This window comes from Meleagris gallopavo, chromosome 1 (assembly GCF_000146605.3).
Source record: "Meleagris gallopavo isolate NT-WF06-2002-E0010 breed Aviagen turkey brand Nicholas breeding stock chromosome 1, Turkey_5.1, whole genome shotgun sequence".
Lineage (NCBI taxonomy): Eukaryota > Metazoa > Chordata > Aves > Galliformes > Phasianidae > Meleagris > Meleagris gallopavo.
Genome location: NC_015011.2, coordinates 134,047,295 through 134,066,296, shown reverse-complemented (window position 1 = coordinate 134,066,296; position 19,002 = coordinate 134,047,295). Strand labels below are relative to the sequence as shown.

Genomic DNA, 19,002 nt, shown 5'->3' with positions numbered 1-19,002 from the left:
AAGCAACAAGTAGACATAGAATGATACTGCTCAATAGGATGTTACTATTACAGAATGTTAGGGTTGGAAGGGACCTTAAAGCCTATCCAGTTCCAACACTCCTATACTAAACAGGGACGCCCTCTGGATTAGGTTACCCTAAGGCCCCTGTAGCCTGAGCCTGAACGCTTCCAGTGCAGGTGCATCCTCAGCTGCTCTGGGCAGCCTGTTCCAGTTCTTCACCACTGTCAGTATTTGTTGATTTGTGACTTAGCCAAAACTGATGACTTTACATTTAATATATGAGTTTTCGGCCTGAATTTCTTCATTATTTTTTGAACTCACGTGAATTTTTAGAATAATTAATGCACAGTGAAACTTTAGAAGTTTGATAAAATAAAACTAAACTTTCATTTTGAAATGCCTACTTCCTAATTTTCTGTGATGATTGCAAGTCCTTCAATCTGAGAGCAACCATTATCGTTATCTTCTTGATGCTGTTAGCGATCTTCTGCCATACTCTTTCCAGGCTGAACACTCTTAGCCTGTTCAACAGTTCTGTGCAGAAGTAGTTCATACATCTGGTCAGATTTGTCTGTATCTTTTCCCAAGCTCTGTTAGCATTTAAGATTGTGAAATGCACAGGCCATTCAGTGTGTAGGCTAGCTATAGATTTACACAGTAGCACACCTAATTTTTTCTTGTTTCATTTTCTAGTAATTTCCAATGTTCCATTTCCTTACTGTTGATTTGTTATCTTCTGTATCTTCATAGAACTGCTGTATTTCCAGGATTTTGTTCATTTGTAGACAAAATAGAGGTTTGCAGTTTCAATTCTATTTGAATTAATGAACTAAAGACTAACTGCCTTTTTTGAACAAAGAAGGTACATAAAAAAAAAAATTGGTGGGAGCTGTAGGGAATTCTCTGAGAATGTGCTTAATTGGAGCTGCTTACTGGTTTAGAGACAACATGCAGAATGAACCACAGGAGATAAAAAAAAAAAAAAAGATTTTAAAGATTCCAAGATAGATATAATCTGAGTGAAGGAACATCGAATTTCCAGTGTGTCAAACTGACAAAAATACTGGGAGCACTCTGCAGGGAGATGACATTTTTTCTGTACCACCCATAGAAAAGGCTGGGTTAGAGAGCTTTACAGAAACTCTGGGTAAGCATTTTGTTGTTTTCAGTCTGTGGGTAATCAGTAGGTTGCATTTTGCTTTAGTGAGCCTGTCTAGCTTCAAACTTTCGTGTCATAGTTTCATGAAGGGAAGTTTGTACAGCTACGAAAGATACTTGTGCACTGGCATAACTGGAAGCAGTGGAGTCCAAGCCTCCAAAAGGTTGATGCTGAAAGCAGTAGGCTGAGATTCCCTGAAATGCAAGGCTGATTCTACAGTAGAAGAAGAACTGTTACTTGAAGAGTTTGCTTTTGCATAAAGATTTCATTCAATTTAAGTTATGATATGAAATTATGAAATGCAGACTTATAGTACAGCTTTATTTTCTTTTGTTGCTTTTTAAGAAGCAATGCAGTGAATTTTAGATGGCAAAATAATACTATCACTTGCTACTTTGAAATGCTATATGGCTATATTCACTGACCAGAAGTGCTCCCATTTTTAGTTTCACAAATAATACTATTGTCTGTTGCATGCTTGTTTCCTTGGGGCTTCTCTTCAAACACTGATCCAAACACTGATTTGTATGAGAATAGCCTGAAACAATAATATTGCATGTTGAGTGTCCTCTGAGCTGAAAGCACAATCTTAGTTCCTTTCAGTGCTAATCTGATTAATTGTGAGTCATCTCAATCTCAGTGACTAATAGTTAAATAAAATTAAGTAATTCTGGCATTTTTCAGAGGATGCTGTTGAAATTTTTCCTCCTTTCAGCAGAAATTTGTGCTCACTTCCATGCAGCGCTCACTTCTGGCATCCTATTATAAAACCACAAAGACTGGAGGCGGTGAGCTCTGTTCTTATTGTTGTGCTACATTTGGAAGAAATCTTAATTCTGAAGCTTGAGAAAGTATTTAAGTACTTCCACCACGACTTGAAACTCAGGAGACCTGGGCTGTCCCAGACCTCTCCAAGGTCGTCATGGTTTTTATCTGTAAGAATTTGTTTGATCGCTATGAGGACATGACAAAACAGCTTTAAGTTGAGGAGTTCAAACATAGCCCTAAGCATTGGCATTTGAAAGTCAAAAAAGCATCTCAAGCCCACAGTGGAAACTGGCACGGCTGTGTGTGTGTGAAGCACAAATATTTGTTCAGTGCCCTTGTGGTGCAGAAAAGACAGGTAGACTCAAGTGCATATCGGGAGTACTTTTGTGTGCCTTTTAGCATGGGCAGACTGATTGGCTCTAAAAGCAGCTGTAACATGGAGCTCCTGCTGTGTGCCCAGGCACTCTGCTGACTTGTAGCTATGCAGTGTGAAGCAGAAGATCAGATCTGATGCTGCAAGGGTTAAAATAGCAAGGTTTACCAAGCTGTATCTACGAGTGAGTGGTGCAGGTGCTTTTAGCAATGAAGAAGAGTAAATGGGCTTAATCTGAGTCAGTTGCAAATCTCATCAATGGACTTGTCTTAGTCCCAGCTAATGGGAAGCAATACCTTTAGAATGAAGTCATAGGATGCAGTGCATCATGCAATTTTCCTTATAGGCATGGTAACGTGGTTTCTTTCTGTGGATAATGCCCAGTATCTCAAGAGAGCTAGAAATAGCTATTAGCTCTTCATGATCCTCTTGGTAGGATTTCCAGGCTATTGGCTCTCTGCAACCTTTCTTGTGCTCCCAAGAGAAGTCATTTGCCAAACTCCCCACTCAGCCTGGGATTAAGTTGTTTTTTATTCTCTGCTGGTACAGAGTAAAGTTTGTCGTATTTATATGGAGTCTGCACATTAGGGGGGTGGAGGGGGCAGAGAAGAAGAAAGGAAGGAAAGGAAAGGAAGCAGGCCCGAACTTGATACTGTTCCACTCACTATAAAACTTAATTCTCTTCCCTTTGTATATGAAAAAGTGAAGCATGTCTGATCTCATACACACTCTTGCATCTCTTTGCTAACATTCTCTGAGACTGTTAGTTTCTTTAACTTGTAATATAATAATATATAATAATATAATATAATAATCTTCAAAATGCTGGGGGATACTGTTGTCAGAGGAGTTCCTAGAGATATAGCCTCAATCTGATGAAACTGAGAATTGTTAAATTAATAAAGGACTATGAAGGATATCATTTTTTGATATAATATTTATCATATATATGATATATGATTCATAGATCTCCTTTGTAGCAGAAATCTAGTTTTACAAGTAACTACTTTTAAGGAACCTTATGACTGGATATGTTTGTCCATTCATGGTCCTGTATTTTATTTTCTGACGGATAAGACTGAACATAGGAATACTGCAATTAATGTGTTTCTCACTGGGAATTAGTCTTAGATTTCATGCTTGCTACCCTTGACCTGGAACCCCAAATGTGTACTCACTATTCAGATCACTATTTCTGATATGAGCCAGGATGCCATTGGCCTTCTTGGCCACCTGGGCACACTGCTGGCTCATGTTCAGCTGAGCATTTACCAACATCTCCAGGTCCCTTTCTTCTACACAGACTTCTAGCCACTCTGCCCCAAGACTGTAGCATCGCCTCAGGTTGTTGTGGCCAAAGTGCAGGACTGAACTTCATCTCGCTGGCCTCAGCCCAGCTATCCAGCCTATTGAGATCCCTCTGTAGGGCCTTCCTACCGCCAGGCAGATCAACGCTTCCCCCCAGCTTGGTGTAATTAGCAAACTTACTGAAGGTGCACTCTGTGACCTCATCTAGGTTATCAATAAATATATTGAATAGGACAGGCCTCTATACTGACCCCTGAGGAACACCACTTGTAACCAGGTGCCAACTGGATTTAACCCCATTGACCTCCACTCTCTAGGACATCCAGCTAGTTCTTTACCCAGCAAAGATTGTACCTGTCCAGGCCACAGGCTGCCAGCTTCTCCAGGAGAATGCTGTGGAAATCAGTGTCAAAGGCTTTGATGAAGTTTAAGGTAGACTACGTTAACAGCCTTTCCCTCGTTTACCAGGTGGGCTGCTTGATCACAGAATGAGATCAGGTTAGTAAAGAGGGACCTACTGGCTGGGCCTGATCCCTTGATTGTCCCACACGTGCCCTGTGGTCTTCCTTAAGATGATCTGCTCCATAACCTTTTCTGGCACAGGCCTGTAGTTCTCCGGATTTTCCTTATGACTCTTCTTGTAGATGGAAGTCACATTGGCAAGCATGACTAGAAAATATTCAAAGAAGATAAATGGTATTAGCTTGCTACCTGAGAACAGTATTCTGATGCATTTCAATATGTTCATTTTTAAAGTCTTTTTATCCAAGGTTTTGATTTTGCCTTGAATACAGTCATAAGATAAATCATGTTCTGATTGGCAACCTCTCTGTTTCTTCTGGGCGTGATTATGATGGCTAAATGTTAATTATCTATTTGTAGATACTGCACTGAACTAATGGTGGTTGGGAGAGTGAGGGAGGGAAATGTCTGTGCAGACATCTTAGTGATCTTTCTTGCCTAAAATCCATAAAAAATAGTTAGTTTCCCTTTGGAGAAGAATAGGCAGAATAAATACTTGGTATGTTTGAAATCCAGTATAATAAAGTTCTGAAATTTGTCTGTGTATCATTGTCACCATTTAAGCTTCTCAGTAATGTGTGTATCTCTAAGATTAGAAAGAACAAGATACCTTATTGCCGATTCTGCTCTGTCACTAACTACTAGGGAGAAAACGTATGGTGGACTTCCCTTCTCTGGATTCAAATCACATCTCTCTTGTTGCTTATCACAACAGGAGCTTTAAATGACTGGGACTATTGTACAAGGAAAACTCCTAATCCAGTCTAGCCACTCTTATTTTGAAATTGTGCAGCCAAAGCAAGTAACTGGGTAGTGGGCAGTGTGAATAGGATTCCAGTCCAATGCAAGTATTCTGTCTGCAAGATGAGAGTACTTAACTTTCCAGCTCTTATGTGTACGTTTGCATGGGTTTTGGCAAACAGCTGATACAATATTGAAGTAACTTATTAAACAAGTGTTTATATAAGTGTATAAGTGTTTACTTCAGAAATATTTTTTGACACATCATAAAAGAATAACATTTTGTTCATCTCTTACGCATGTATAGGCTTTAGCCCCAAATAAATAGAAGCATAGAGCAGGGGTCCCTCATGGGTCTGTATTGTAAGTGGTATTGGATATTTTTTCTGTGACATGGGCATTGGGATTAAGTGCACCCTCAGCAAGTTTGCACATGACACCAAGCTGTGTGCTGCAGTAGACACACTGAAAGGAAGGGTTGCCATCCAGAGAGACCTTGAGGCATGGGCCTGTGCAAGCCTCATGTAGTTCAGCAAGGCCCTGTGCAAGCTCCTGTGCTTGGATCAGATCAATCCCAAGCACAAATACTGGCCAAGTGGAGAATGGATTGAGGACAGCCCTGAGGAGAAGAACTTGAGGTGCTGGTTGATGAAAGACAATGTGAGCTGGCAGTGTGTGCTTACAGCTTGGAAGGCTGTGTCCTATACTCCACCAAAAAAGAGGTGGCTACCAGGACAAGGAGGCTGACTGTCTCCCTCTGCTCCACTCTTGCATGACCCCACCTGCAAAACTATGTTCAGCTCTAGGACCCCAAGCATAAAAATTCTTGAGAGCAGAAGGCTTTAGAGACATTATAGTGGCCTTTTGGTACCAAAAGAGAGCTGACAAGAAAGCTGGAGAGAGCTGTTTTATCATGGAGTGTAGTGTTAGAACAAGGGGCAGTGTTTTTAAATGAAAGAGAGCAGATTAAAGTTAGATCTCTGGGAGTGCTTAGGACCAAGTTAAATGGGGCTTCTAGCAACATATTCTACTGAGGAATGTCCCTGTGCATTGTAGGGGGGTTGGTGTTTAGGGTCCCTTTCAATCTCAGCAGTTCTGAGATTCCAGACTGTACATAGTAGGGTTTTCATGTGCAAAGAAGGCATACTTCTTGGAGTTCTTTTTCATCTGCATATGGAACAGAGGTTCCTTCTGTAACTCTGGTTTCATTTTCTTTCAGGGCCAAGTTTAGGAGCTGTGTAACTTGTGACATAATTTGTTTATCAGTATGCATCAGTACAGTCTGAGCAAATAATTAGTAGAAGCTTCTTAGCTTGTCTTCTTTGGAATGAATGTTAATTTGAAGTTGTTGGTTTATGATGTGTCAAATGATAATTTGGATAATAAGATGATACAGCATTAGTTTTCTTAAGCAGTTTTTCATGTTTGTCGCACAGTTCTAGATGATATTTTTCACGTACATTACAAAAAGCAATGCTCTGATCCAATTTTTGGAGCTACAGAATGATTTGTATAAGAAGAGTAAGATTGAACTTGCTGCAGAGGAGGGGAAGGGACCCAATGTCACAAGATTCTTTCTCACACACTTTTACGCTTTTTTTTCCTTTGAATTTTTTACATATTCTGTTTGCCCTTCTCTAGGTTATATTTCATTTTATTAAAGGCCAGGTTGAATGAGGCTTTAAGCAACCTGCTCTAGTGGAATGTGTTCCTGCCTATGGCAGGAGGATGGGTGCTAGATGGTCTTTAAGATCTCCTTCAGTCCAAGCCATTCTGTGAGATTTCAGTTATTTTTAAGGTTAGTACAGAAATATTGCAGTCACACACTCTCATTCAGAACAGTAGTTTATTTTGAGAACTATGTTTGCATCAAAGCCAAGGTACAGAGGCTGGCAATTTTTATTTCGTTCTTAATTTGCAGTGATTTCATAGTTAATGCTCAGAGTGCCATCTACCTCCTCAAGTAACGTGTTCAAAATGGAAGTGAATTAAAAGCAATGTTAAGCATCTAGGATGTTTTTGTAAATTTTTTTCTTAGCTTTAAAGGAACTGTTCTGTAACTGAATCTCTGAGTGTTGTTACTGTTCAGAAGGTCCTTGGTACCCAGATTATCTCAGCTCAGAAAATCCTATATAACGCAAGTGATGTGATTTTTAGGAATATATTATTGCCAATTAAAATTCCGTTTCAGTGAGCTATTAAATAAAGTAACAAAAATAATACAATTTACTCGTGGATTGTGAATTATGCATTTGTCTGATTCTTAGAAAAAAGAGTGTGAATGATATTTCTCTCAGAAGCATTGATAATCTGTGCTTTGTTTTCAGTACACATTTTGGAACTTTATACCAAAAAATTTGTTTGAGCAGTTCAGAAGAATAGCTAACTTCTATTTTCTCATCATTTTTCTTGTTCAGGTAAGCTACTCCCATTTTGTAATAAGTTTCTGAATTCTTCCTAAAAAAAAAAAAGCACAAGGAGTTTAGAAAAATTTAAGAAACAACTGGTTTTATTGAATGGAGAAGTAAATAGTTGAGCTTGGTTAGGCTTTTATACTGATGATGTGAGAAAAGTGGTTTTATTCGATTCCCAGGTTGTAAATGTGAATCTAACCTAAAGACAAATTGATACCATCACTGGTTTGATAGCATCTCTTGATTAAATGCAATAGAATTTTAATTTTTATTTTGTAGTAAATAAGCATCCAGATGAGTGAAACCATTCTTGTAAATTATGTTGATGACTAAATTTTGTTAGTTTTGCTAAAAGTTACATTTTTTATAAGAGAATGATCCCTTTACAGAAATTTTCCATGTGCCTGTCATTAGGGCCTGTAGAGAAATCAAAGTATGGATGCTTCTTTAATGCTTGCTTAGCATAATACCAAAATACTTGTTTTTGTAATTTTTACCTCCAGTAATTAATTTGTTGCTTTCTAGACATCTTCATTCTGAACCTTTCACAGTCACTTAAATGTATTAAAAAATAACAATCTATTAAATGAAAGGCTCTATCACTTGGCTTGCCAGACAGCATAAAAAGAAGAGCTATTTGGATTCTCTGGAATAATTTATCTGGAATAATTTAATTTTCTTACAGACTGAACTGTCCCTTGGATTCTACCTCTTTCTCATATAATTGTAAAAGTCACAGCTCAGTATTTCAGAATTTACTCTTTGTATATAAGAACATCTGCATTGTATAACATGAAAACAGCAGTAATCTGATTTCAGATTCTGCTCAGCTTTGTCTCCAAAGCTTTAGCTTTCCAGTTTCTCTCATACTTAAGCTCTTGCAAGTAAATAAAATCTATTTCTAGTCATTAGTATCTGAATGTGATCTAAATATACGTAGCTTGCTCCAAAAGTAATGCCTCCTATATTTATTTCCACGGAAATGACAACAGCTACAAAGAGCACAATAACACTATTTGATAGAGCAAATTCTCGACTACAAAATGCTAGTCACCACCATTAGCTATGCATTTTTGCCAGTGATGAACAAGAGCCTGCATTTTGCACCTATAAAAAATCTGCACCAGTGGAGAATGACCCAATGTTGCTGTTGCCATTGCTGAAATGCACCACCCATGACTTCACTGTCAATTGTTTGGTCTGTACAGAGTTCAGTAAGCATTGATAAATGTCAGTCGATGCCAATTTTTTATGCATGGAGAAATTCAGTTCCACATCTTTGCTTCAGATGCTTTTCCATGTCAGACACCATTGTGTCAGAGTGCCCCTCTGCTGCCATCTGTTGTATGGCAATGACATATAACAGAATATTGGTGGGAAGGTTCAACCTCTACTGCCATACCACCAATGTCCTCCTCTTGACATCGTGGGCCAACACAGTCATACAAGAGGCATTATTTTCAGAGCAGACGTCGTAGTATTGTACTTTTTTTAGCCTATATATATTTTTTTTTTCTAGGTATTACGTATATTCTTAAAATCATATTAAAGTACTGTTCTTTTTAGTTGAAGTTCCTTGGTACTTTGTAACATACCAGTGAAAAGAATACTTGAAACATCTTGATTGCATAATTCACTGCTTACATTTACCAGAATATGTAACCAGAATATATTTGTTCCTTTTGTTGCAGTTGATCATTGATACACCTACTAGTCCAGTTACAAGCGGACTTCCACTTTTATTTGTCATTACTGTAACAGCTATCAAACAGGTGAGGAGATTTCTTAGCAAAAGTAAATATAAGGAAAAAATTTCTATTTGTGTAGCATTTCATTTCTCCCTGTCTTTTTATGTTATGCTATCTTAGAGCAATGCCTAAAGAATTATCGTGATGAAATTGGACAGAGTAATGGTTGTTATGTTGGATTTTTTTTGTGTGTGGCTGTAGAAGTTGGTTGCTATATGATGTCTCATTAATTCAACACAAGTTTATAAATTATTTTAAAACTTTGATGTTCTTGTGCCCAAAGGAATCATCTGCATTCTTGTATTTACTCAGTACATTTGACTTTTGTCTGCTACTAAGCAGCTGTCCACATCCTATTACATTTTTTTCCCTAAAGACTGAAAATGAGCTTAGTAAGAATGAGAAAAACTTGTAAGATGAATCTGCTGATTCTTTTTATATTTCTGTATCCTCTGCAGAATGAAGAGATAACAAAAAGTATTTTGGCTGAAATCTTCAATATATGTTGATGATAACGTACAGTTCATAATGATAGCTGCAGTACTTTCTAAAGACTACTATTCAATAGACGTTACAGTATTCTCTCATTTTCAGTGTGGAAATTAAGCCATGAAATGGAAGTAATTTTTAGAAATCAGTTCTTGCTCCATCATTGAGTATAAAAGACAGTAATAAAAGTTGCTTTCACAAAACAAAATTGCATAATACAGGTTTGTATTATTATACAGGTTTGTAATTTCATTTCCAAGCTAGTACTACCAAAAGGAAAAGGTTTTGGTAGTTTTTCATGCTGTACCCTAATGCTGCAGTGTTCCAGTTAACGTGAACACTTAAATGTAGATGGAATCTCAGATGAATATTGAATATTTTAATTTATTAATATTAATACTTTTATATGATTATCAAATCTGTGCATTATTAGAGCTTCTGATACTATAAATTTGGTCTGGATCAAGATTTAATCAGGAGTGAGAGACGTTGCACTCTGATTAAGCTAGAGCTGAATTTGTTGTCTTTGGCAGTTTCAGGCCCATTGAAGGAGTGCAAAGAATAACTTACCTGGCATAAACCTTACTTAACTCATCAAAAATTTTACTAGATTTGAACTAGAATGAGAGTTTATAACAGGTGCTCCTAGTGGCTATAATACTCTTCATCTTTGTGTGTACTGTACCATCTCACTGCAGCCACAAAGAAGTTTCTAAAACTGTGAGCTCCTAAAGTAATAATTACAAATATTGAGTAGAATGGTTTTATTATTTATTTGGCTTTTTACCTTCAGTCCAATCTAACGATAACTGCTCTTTTAGGACAGCCTCTCAATGTGAGAACGCAGTGGCACAGTGAATTCCATTTCATGGGCATCAGTGGGTTCAGGCACCAATAACTTCTCTACATAACAGGGAGGTGGCTTCAAGCAACTTTTACAAGGCTACTCAAAAGAATTAGTACTTTTCATGAGCACTAAAAAGGTCTCTTATTAATATTCTGTGTTTGGGAAAGAATAATTTCGTGAGGTAGTTGGATATCAAGACAGTGTCTAGGACAGAATGCTCCCCATTTTAGCTCTAAACTTCTGCATGGGTGTTCTGTATTACCTACCTTTCATTATGCTCCTGGACTATGATGATTAAAGAACAAAACAAAGAAACAAAAAAAATGAGGGTGTAGTGAGTGGACCCTGGCCAGCATCTAGCTAACATTGCTCTCCCATGGGATGGGGAGAAAATGGAAGGCAAAAAGACACAACAATTGAGTTAATAATGGTTTGATAGGGAAAGCAAAAGCTGTGTATGCAAGCAAAGCAAAAACAAAAACAAACACAAAAAAGAAATCCATTCATTACTATTCAGCAGGGAGACATTCAGCCACTTCCTGGAAAGCAGGGCTTTGGTACGCTCAGTGCTTGCTTCAGAAGGCAAAATACAATCACCACAAATGTACACTCCTCCTTTCCCTAAGCTTTTCTTGCTGGGGATGACACCACGTTGGTATAGAATATCCCTTTGGTCAGTTTTGGGTCTGTTCTCAAAGCAGTGGCAGCTCCCACCCACCTTGCCCATCTCCAGGCTACTGGCTTCCTGGAGAGGGGAGAGGTTGTAAGGAAAGCCTTGATGCTCCATATCCCTTGTTCAGTATTCACAGAAACATTGGGGTGTTACTAACACCATTTAACCCAAAATGCAAAGCACAGTAGTGTATCAGGTACTGTGAAGAAAGTTCACTTAATTCCAGCCAGACCTAGTACAGAGAGTAGTTTTGATTGTCTCTTAATATGATAACTGGTTATCTTCATTGTCTTTATGCTAAATGCAGATTTTTCCTGTTTCAGTTCTCCAAGAAACTATAATATGTTGTGTTTTCATGCCTTTCAGTGCTAAGTATATGTAGTTGAGTATTGTCTGTAGTGGGATTCAGCTCTTGATTATGAGCAAAAGTTACGATCATAACTGGCTAGTAATTTAGTGTGGTTTCACACCGTTAAGATTTGAGTTATTGGACTTAATGTAGTCTTAATGTAGTTAAACAGTGGTCTATTGAAGTCTGGATTATGACATGCTGTGCATAGTACAGCAGTTGCATCTTTCCAAGTCAGGTGCCAAAGTGAAAACCAGTTGTCTGGAGCAACTATTCCACTAGATTTTTAAAGACCCTTTGACTTTCCAAAGTATCTCTGAGAGCGTCCAGAGTAGTGATACTCTTGTTCTACAGTGGATTTTCAAATGCACCTAAGAGAGTCAGATGTGAAAAATTTTATGGTATTTTTTCTCTCAGCCACTGGTGTCTTTGTCATCTCCAACCTTTAGCTCGTTGCAGGACCTTTTAAATGGAAACTCATTTTGACTGTTGGCATAATACACCAATTCATAGGATAATTCAGTGATCAGCATGGCAATCTGCAAAATTTCTTCAAACAATGATCTTCAGCACTCGTAGATTGTATCTAGGGTTAAAAAGTTTGACATAACAGTACAGCAGTCAGGAAATATGACCTTCAGTCATGGTCTCACTTTTGTCATCTTTCAATGTGGAGTCGTACTTTACCAAAATGTGATTTTCACACTTCTACGTTTTTAGCAGCAATTTCTATAAATACTTTGTGCTTACTCAAAGTTAGAGTGTGAACAAAAGGTGATCACTTAAACATCAGAAATTGTTCCATATATTATAGACATCCCTATTTATCAGAATTTCTTCATTAGAATAGATAATTTTATTAACCACTTTTAACGGTGAATTCTCTTTCTCATATATGTGCAACATGACTGTACCACAATTTCATTTATTTTCGTGAAAATCTTTTCTTTTTTTCCTTATTTTGGTTAAGAATCTGCTTTGGTTAAGAATGCTGTTCTGTGTCGTTATAGCCAAATGTGCATCACTGCATCATTCCATTTTACTGTTTTTTAGGGTTATGAAGACTGGCTTCGACATAAAGCTGACAATGCAATGAACCAATGCCCTGTTCATTTCATTCAACATGGTAAACTGGTTAGAAAGCAAAGCCGAAAATTAAGAGTAAGTAATTATGACTTAATAGACTTTAGGAGTCAGGTTTATTTTGCACTTTTTGTAAAAAGAATTACACAGAAATGTAGCGTAGAAAATGTATTTATTACATTTCATGATGAGCTTCATGAAATGGACCTCAAATAAACTAATTTTTAATTGTGTGCCTCTGAATTTAGTATTTTAAGAAGCTAGACATGTTTCTGCTTTATCTATGCACTGTTAAGTCTTCTCTCATAACTGTTGCTTTTGTTTTCCATTTTTTAACTTGAAATGTTTCACTCATTATTTGTCTTTTGTCTTTTCTGCATTTGCGGTTCTCTGTGGGTATGCACATTAATAACTTACTTAAGCCCAATTATGACAATCAACCCTATCAATTTGTCCTATTTCTTATAGAGAAAAACACATTCAGAATACCTTCTTCATTTCCCATCAAATCACAGCCTCTTCATTGGGCTTCTGAATGCTTCTACATTCTTTTCCTGATAATTTGAGGGTTATTTTCATAAAATATCTCTCTCTCTCTCTCTTTTTTCTTTTTTCTTTTTGTTGTGTGTGTGTGTGTGTGTGTGTGTGTGCAGATGAAGTTGTCATTGTTATGATATTTAAAATTTAGCAGGTCTGATAGATACTTTTTTGGGATCCCCAGGTTTCTAATATCTTTGTTAGGAATATCTTTTTCTGTTCATCCTCATTTGGGCATAAATAGATCTACAGGGTTCGCTGCCTTTCTGCTGTGACCATTCATTTGAATATGGTAGCTTCTGCCTACAGCTTCCAGATAATAAAATAAATAAATAAATACAACTAAGACATGATGTGCTGCTCAGTATTCCATGTACCTAAACAGTTATCCATTCTATATGAAGTGAGCGATATAGCATAGAACTGGAATTTGTATTATAGTAATGAATCCATTGCATATATTTTCTCAACTTCTCCCCACTTCTTTGCCTTTCAGAGTCTATTTCAAGGAACTAAAGGGTGGGAGAGAAAGACATAGGGAATACTTGTGTGGAGAGGGTATCTGTCCGTGGGTGACAGAGTAAAATTGTTGGACCTGTACTATGCAGGAAAACAGACTATATCACGTAAAGGCAGATTCTTCTGCCCCTAAAAGCCTATGGACACTTCATTAAGGGAAGGAAAAAGAATTGCTAAAAGATGAGATTTCTTTTTAACTGACACATTGGCAGATATCATCACAAGAGCACTTTGTCAGTATTTTGTTTGCTGTCTTTTTTCTTGACTCCTGCCCTTTTTCTACTGCAAACTTTTTAGGTTTTTAATTTATTTTTGGATAGGCTGTTTTATTGTAGTTTGCTCCTGACTTGCAGACTGACTTGTATGCCATAGCTCACAGAGACAATCTTGCTAGATAAATTAGTAAATAATAAGGACCACACAACGCTATGAACTGTGAAAATCAGAATGAAGAGAACTTGTTTGTCTTTGAGCTGTATCTGAAAATTCACTTTCTGATGTGTAAATATTTTTAGTGGCAACCTGAAAAACTCCAGATATTTTTTTCTCCTGCATGTTCTTACTGTGACACTTGACTGCCAAGATGGCTTTGATCGCTAAACCAGCCTCCTGGCTTTCTCTCTATCTAGATTGAAAGTTCTGAACAATTTGGGATCTTTCTTCAGTAGCATCTGCAGAGATGATTAAATTTTCCATAATGTCACTGTGTTTTAGATAGCTGACAGTTAAATTAATGTTTTCAGTGGTAAAGAGAGCTAGTAAAACCAATCTAATTACCTCATCTTCTTAAAATTGCCTCTTATAATAGTTGGATTCTCTGTTTGTGCATAGTTTATTTAAGACAATGCCCTAACAGTGTTTTATGTGCTTTTGATAAAGTTCTTATTTTGAATGCTTTATTATAGTTCACCCACATAACTGTCTTTTAGAAATAATGATTTTGTGGCAAATTGGCAAGTTCTCTCAGAGACAATTATTAGATTATGACAACTTCAGCAGCACTCTGGTCAGACAAACTCCACTGCTCTTCACGATGAAGGCTCCATGTTGTTCAGGCTGGCTCCAGCTAAGGTGTTCACTGCCTCTAGTTCCAAACCTACCACTTCACTGTCTCACTACATACCTTCACTTGCCTGAGTCTGCAGAATGAAATATGAAAAATCATGTAGTAAGAAGAGGAGATACATTAGAAAATTAATCCCTTCCTAAATTTGAACATCCCAAGACATAACTTGTTGGTAAAAGTTTTTCCCTAGACATAAAGTACCCAGTTGTCCTTACGTATTTTGTAAGGTCTTTAATTAAAGCTTTATGCTTACCTACAAGTTAAATGTTTTAACATCATTCTTCAGTAGTTCTTCAGTACATTTTAGTAAACCATATCAATGCTATCACAATTTCATTTTTAACTGCTGATAGCAGACAATTTTGTTTAAGTGGAATTAGTCAACTCCTGGCAGATTGTTAGGGATATTAGAATTCAGCTTGATAACTATATCATGAAAATAACAATTAAGCTGAATCTTATGATAATGGCTTATGACTGAAAGGTATCTCTAGTAGATGTTTGATGATTTTTTAAATTGAAACTTACATTCTTAAAAGATACACTGTATCTTTACCTTTTGTTCATTTTTTTAATTTTTTCTTTGTAAAATATGAGTTTCAACAGTTTATAAAAGGCTGCTACTCTCAGAGAGATGCTTTACAGTAATCTCTTGAATTTGTAGTCAATTGGATGTTCATTTGCACTGTTTAACAGACTGTAAGATGCTTTATTATGTTTGCATTAATGATAATTAATTTTTTCATCTTTAAACGTGGATAAAGAGTAGGATGGACTTCTAATGACAAATCCTACTGAAAATATATCTTTGTGTTCATTGGCAGACTTGGAATTCTTAGGTTTCTTTCTACTGTCTCTAATTACAGTATTCTGAGATGCTTATCCCCAAGAGCAAAAGAAAGCAGTCCACATCTCTAGCTGTTTTTGAAATAATATTTTGTTTTAATTATTTTTGAAGCAAGAGTATATCTTCCATCTCTCAAATAATGTCAAAAGCTTAATAATTCAGTACTTGCACAATGGTTTGAAATTCTGAAAGGTAGCACACAGTAAACCTGATTCATTTCACAAAGTATAATTCTCAGTTATAGTTCTGTAGTTATATAATCCTGTGGTAACATACTGGTCTGAATAAAATTTATGAATTTTCAAGATATTTGAATGAACCTAAGTTTTTGAGCTGCCACGTGATACTTTTTTTTTTTTTTTCCCTATAGGTTGGCGATATTGTGATGGTAAAAGAAGATGAAACATTCCCATGTGACTTAATATTTCTATCAAGTAGTAGAGGAGATGGAACGTGTTTTGTTACAACAGCTAGTTTGGATGGTGAATCCAGTCATAAAGTAATAAAATGTTCTTCATTTTCTTTTTAAGGCAAAATTTGCTTTCAGGTTTGGTATTGTTTTTTTTACAGAGAAAAAAATACCGTGCATATATTTGTGAACAGATATACTGACGTATAAGTTTCTGACAGTTCTTTTTTCTTGATGTTACATCAATATATGAAAATATTCAAGACTTTTTTTTTGCAGTTGGTGTATAGTATAAGCATGTAGATTACAGAGATGATTCCCAAGCATTTTTGTACTTAAATACTTTCATGTTAACCTGATTTATGAGTACACTGTAAGATACCTGCAAATAATGTATGCAAATAATGAATCCACTGAGGAACATTTAAAAGTGCTTCATATTTGAAATGTTAGTTCCCATGTAAAAACTAGTATGTCTTTTTCACAATGAACCAGAGTGTATCTATGGAAAAATGCCTTATATCTCTGTCCTTATTTTTTCAATGTATATACATCTTTTTATTCATTCCAGACTCACTATGCCGTTCAAGATACAAAGGCATTTCACAGTGAACAAGAAATTGATGCACTACATGCTACCATTGAATGTGAACAACCTCAGCCTGACCTTTATAAGTAAGAAAACAATTCTTATCTCTTTCATTTAACATATTCTACCAATATAAGGATATCATCATTAAAGACTCCTGACTGCATCTGCATGGTTAGAGTGGGCCTGAGTCTGGAGTCAGTTTAGTGTTCCATCCATGCTCTTCTTCTGCAGGTAGGTCAGAGGTCTCCTCTAGGGCAGGGGTCTCCTAAGTGGACTGCACACAATTCAGGGGACGTGCAGGACTATTCACTGAGGTGTGTGAAGGAAATGTTAGAACTTCTACTTAGATTTTTTTTTAATCTAAAAAAAAAAAGCTTTACTAATATTTCATGTACATACTAATGCTGGCATACTCGTGCTGTCTGTATGTCAGAGGATCCACAGTTTGAGAAGTATCCCTGGGGAAGTGTGGGTGTTCTGCAGTGTGGAGAGGTTGACACTGACACCCTGACTCGTGTGTTCATTTTCAGTGTATTGTGAAGTACGGCAGTTTGTTTGTACCTGGTAAAGGAGAGTTATATTACCTACTTCTAACTAAATTAACCTCACAAAGCAAGCAAGTGGCTCACAAAGATTCCTACAAAGAAACTGCAGATTAATAATCCGAGCACAAGCAAACAACAAGAAAATGGCAGAGCAAACATTTCTCGTGCTCCTACTGTGAGCTCTTAATCAGTAGTTGGCCAAAAAAAAAAAAATCAAAATTTTCAGGAAGATTATATGAAAGATGGATTTACATCTGCTGTTGTTAACAATGAACCTGATGTATGTTATGCTCATGTTACATCTTTGCGGACTCCTTGTAGATCCGCTCTTAGTTGTAGGACTGTCCAATTGTTCATTAGCTATTCTTGTATTTAAGAACAAATGTGTGTTTAATTCACCCCAAGGATACAAGAAAAACATGTCAATGATCACAGAACATTAAACAAAAATTTTCTCAGATAATCTGTTCACATATATACTCCTTAAAGATTTCAAAAGTGAGAGTAATTTGCCTTGTTTGTTGTATATGTGTATGGCGTATATATATCTGTATATAAATAGGATTACGTGTCCTTGTACATTAAGAAAATAGAAATGTTGAGACATACACACAGGAATACACCATCTGCTGTTAGCAATAACACTGCTATTAAGCTACTTGTGTATTTCCCTTGCAGATTTGTTGGTCGAATAAATGTTTACCATGATAGAAATGAGCCTACAGCAAGGTAAGGAAAATCCAGCATTTCTATACACTTAATTGTTGTTAGGGCTGAGTATGTGTCAATAATTAAATTACATTTGTTTCACCAACACTGGGTTGTCTTTTTTTGTTGATGAAATATTTTTCTCTTACAAGTTTATAGTCTGTAGTTTTGTACATCATGAATATTTCATTTTTTAACTTGAGTTTTTATTTGATCTATATTTGGTTTGTAAATGATGTTGATAAGTATTTTGGCAGAGCTTTGATAAGACTGCTCAATTAGCATGGGGTCTCTACAGTACACCAAACAGTGTGCATAGAACTGTGTGTATTCCTGTCATTCTTCTTCTTCCTTCTTCTTGGAGATTGCACATGCTAATATCATGTTTAGTTTAACTGAGGAAAGGATTTGTATATTTATCTAAACTGTCTGCAGTGTTGTGAGTGATTAAGAATGCAACATCCAAGAAAATGATTTTATATGAGGTATAGGAAATGATCTGTTACCTTGGGTCTGCATCTAGGAGGATCTGCCTCCTGTGCAAATAAGTTTCATTCTGAAGTGGGTGACATGCATTCCATACATGGAGCAGTCTGTAGCCCAGACCATTCCAGCAAACAGAGAAGAAAAACAATGCAGTACGAAAATGTCACGAGTCTTCGTGTCTCTTCTGCCTAGGAACTTCTGTGTGCAAGTAAGGAAAAGACTTTGCATACCTGATTTTGATGAGGTGAAGAGACAAAGAGACAAATAAATAACAGGAAGTCTTCTCATTTATTACAGCATGTGAGAATTTACTCCATTCTGGCAAAGTGCCTTCTTAAGCTCATATGTCTGTAGATTGGTAATTTTCTACCAGTAAACAAAGAGGGAAGAAAGCATGGCTGCTGAGCCTGTTAGTGTCAAAGATCTCTGAGGAAACACATGTATGCCTATACTGTGAAATAGTGAAAATCTGCCAACATCCAGGGCAGTTCACACTTCTCTTGGCTGTTTGGGGCTGAATTCGTGCTAGGGATCCCTCAGATCATAGGGCTAGGCAGAGCACTGGCCTCACGAACTGTCCTAGTTACAGCTTCCCTCTTCCAGGTAGTGGGCATCTTTACCCTCCCTAGGATCCTCCTGTCCTTTCCATGTTGAGTGATGTGTCACTTAAAAGCAGATTACTATGGTCACTTAACATCACACTGCTGGTTTTGATGGAACTGGATGCATGTTCTACATCAGTTAGTAGCCCTGGAGTTTTTGTTTGTTTCTTTAGAGTTTCTTGATTTGGGTTTTTTTGTAGTTATCCTTTTTTTT

The 19,002-nt window shown here is 36.8% G+C and overlaps 1 protein-coding gene across 1 annotated transcript in view; it reads left to right on the top strand.

Moving 5' to 3' along the window:
• The window catches only part of ATP11A (ATPase phospholipid transporting 11A), a 118,312-nt gene that overhangs the window by 59,630 nt on the left and 39,680 nt on the right, over nucleotides 1–19,002 (top strand). Inside the window, 6 exon segments of the mRNA XM_019610020.2 lie at nucleotides 7,202–7,291; nucleotides 8,980–9,060; nucleotides 12,448–12,555; nucleotides 15,817–15,945; nucleotides 16,427–16,530; nucleotides 17,671–17,721. Coding sequence (XP_019465565.1) covers nucleotides 7,202–7,291; nucleotides 8,980–9,060; nucleotides 12,448–12,555; nucleotides 15,817–15,945; nucleotides 16,427–16,530; nucleotides 17,671–17,721 — 563 coding nt within the window.